The 2701-nt window shown below is 35.8% G+C and overlaps 1 protein-coding gene across 1 annotated transcript; it reads right to left on the minus strand.

Annotated features, from left to right (window-relative positions):
• LOC123915666 lies at positions 1–1101 on the minus strand. The gene is made up of 4 exons (XM_045966866.1): positions 990–1101; positions 830–896; positions 643–738; positions 1–263 (listed from the first exon to the last, which is right to left on the minus strand). The coding sequence occupies exons 1-4, from the start codon at positions 1070–1072 to the stop codon at positions 138–140; spliced, it is 372 nt and encodes a 123-aa protein (XP_045822822.1). The 5' UTR covers positions 1073–1101; the 3' UTR covers positions 1–137.
• Between the last annotated feature and the right edge of the window lie 1600 nt (positions 1102–2701).

Consider the following 2701-nt stretch of genomic DNA (forward strand, 5'->3'; position numbering starts at 1 on the left):
TTCAAATAAAATACCAAGTCTTACAAGTCAAGCAAAATACCAAAACAATCCAAAATGTTATAACATTCAAGCAAAATACAAGTCATTACAATTCAAAACATCCTAATTAATGTGAATCCATTGTAACTAGCTAGCTCCTAAACCTCATCATCGGAAACAACATAATCTACCTCGGGATTGTACAGGTCAAGAAAACAAGTAGCCCAGTTGTTTCGCAATTCATACATCTCCTCCTCGGTTAATGACGTGGGATCATCGAACACCTACAATACATATACATGATCAAGAATGAAGCATATGAGAAGTGAGAAGGCTAGGATTAAAATGATGCCATTATAATTCCAAATACAAAACACAGCTAGGAAACTACAACAGCTAATGCAGCTAGGAAACAGGACAGGAAACACAGCTAACTACAACAGGAAACACAGCTAGGAAACTACAACAGCTAAGACAATTGTGAGAAATGTCAAGAATTTCTAATTGTGGAAGGAAGTCCTACACAGCTAGGAAACTGCATCCAATTTCTAATGCAGGAAAGAACAAGAATGCAGGAAACTGCATCCAAAACACAGCTAAGAATTTCTAATGCAGAATGCAGGAAACTGCATCCAATTTGCCAATCAAGAAAAAAAAAAATACCTCCATCCAATTCTTTGTAATACTAGCGGTGACAATGTCAAGCATGTTCTTCATTACATAATATCCACAGTCATTACCGTTAGGTTGTCGCCTTGTCTACATATAAACGACATATAGTTAATACATAAATAAATATCAATCATGTGTTATGAACGTAAATAAATATTAAAATTTACACCACACTTACTTTGGGAAAAATCCATGTAGCCTTCTTTCTATTACCAAAAGTTGCCAATTGATGAATTTTAAAAGCACTAGAAAAATTTAAAAATCAACAAAGTTTTAATAGGCAGTAAGTGGACGAACAGAGGCAAACCAAAGGCAAACTAATTAAAATAATAACTTACTCTGTAAAAAAATTCCTCGCTGCCTCAGGTATCTTACGGTGTAATGAACAAAGACAAACTATAACATTGTCCTTAGGACACATAATTATTAATTTCCAATGCCCGCTGTACACGTGAAAGAATGAGGTGAATCAAAACATTGTAATGAGGTGATGAAAGAATGAATAGCAAGTGAAGTAAATCAAAAACTAAAGGATTAAATAAGAACTTACTCAAAAAGATGTGGTGCTAAGTAGCACACTTTGTTTAGATCACGCAAATTATTTTGAATGTATTGTTTACCCGCCTTTTGAAGTGAAACTGGCTTTGATGCAAAACTCAATTGAACCGGGTCCAAAAATGCAAACAAATCTGATTTTTTTGTGTCTATGGAAACACGTTGCATATACCTGAATAGTCAAGAGAGAAAGAAAAAAAGACTTTTTAGTATAGATATATATATATATATATATATATATATATATATATATATATATATATATACCATATTAGATAGCATCAACGAAAATGTACTTACGTGCACTAAAGCTGTAGAATTGATAAGTCAAGCCAATTATCACCCACCAACAAGTCTTTCATATACTTTGGCGACATCTTAAAATTCTTGACAATCTTATCATGTTCCAGCTGTATGGGCAAATATGTTTTCCTTTTGACAATCATGCATAACAATTTTTGAACCGAGTCTACACCATTATCTAAGTCCTCTTTAATGTTTGTTGGTGCAGCAGAACAACTAGCTTTCATACTGTCATAGTTCCCTGCAACATGTTTTGGAGAAGAATCGTCAACCACTTGCTTTGTAGGGGAGGCGTTTTGAGAGAAACCGACAGATTTAAGAGTCTCCATCATTGTCTTTTGCATCAATTGACGCTCTTCAGCCATCTTCTCTTCAAATTCAGCTCTAAGTTTTTCTTCTAGTTGTGAGAGCTGCTCAGTGACATTTGTATTCGATGATGACCTTGAAGCCCTTCCAAAATAATTGCTAAATGTAGCACCTCATCCAACACCACGAACTTGGCCACCATGCTCAGCTGTTCCAAGGGCACTTGTTAGAATATCATCAACTTTAACACCGCTGACAAACGTGTAAAATTTGTGCATCCCGGGTACAAAGGGTGGGTGTTGCTGGGTTGCTGCGAATTGAAGGTGAGGACGGCGCTGTGGGTTTTGGTGAGAGGGTGGGTGTTGCTTCGTACGTGAAGGTGAAGAGTGTTGCTCGTACGCGAATTGAAGGTGAAGGTGAAGAGGGTTTAGTTCTTTTGATAATTGGGAGAGAGACAGATACACATATTACCTTTACCTTTGTTCCAAAAATATTTTTTTTTTTTGTATTTAACCTGACATTTTACATCTGTGGCTAAATATGGCCAGATACATACATATTTTAGATAATTTTCACCATAATTACAAGATTGCCACCGCGTTTAGTTATGCTTCTGGTACATTGAAGTCAGATGTAAAAAGTCTTGTCTATTTATTTTTCACATCTGTGGATATTGAAGCCAGATGAAAAGGTTACTCCACATAGCCTTTTACATCTGACATATGCTCGTCAGATGTAAACATGATGTGTAATATGTCATATTTGTACTAGTGTGTGCCATTGATGTATCTGAGTATCCTCTTAGTAGCCAGTAGATGAGGCTTTAGTGGTTTGCTCATGAACCTGCTTACATAGCCAATTGCATAGCTAATATCAGGTCTAGTTT

This window comes from Trifolium pratense, linkage group LG3, assembly GCF_020283565.1.
Source record: "Trifolium pratense cultivar HEN17-A07 linkage group LG3, ARS_RC_1.1, whole genome shotgun sequence".
Classification (NCBI taxonomy): domain Eukaryota; kingdom Viridiplantae; phylum Streptophyta; class Magnoliopsida; order Fabales; family Fabaceae; genus Trifolium; species Trifolium pratense.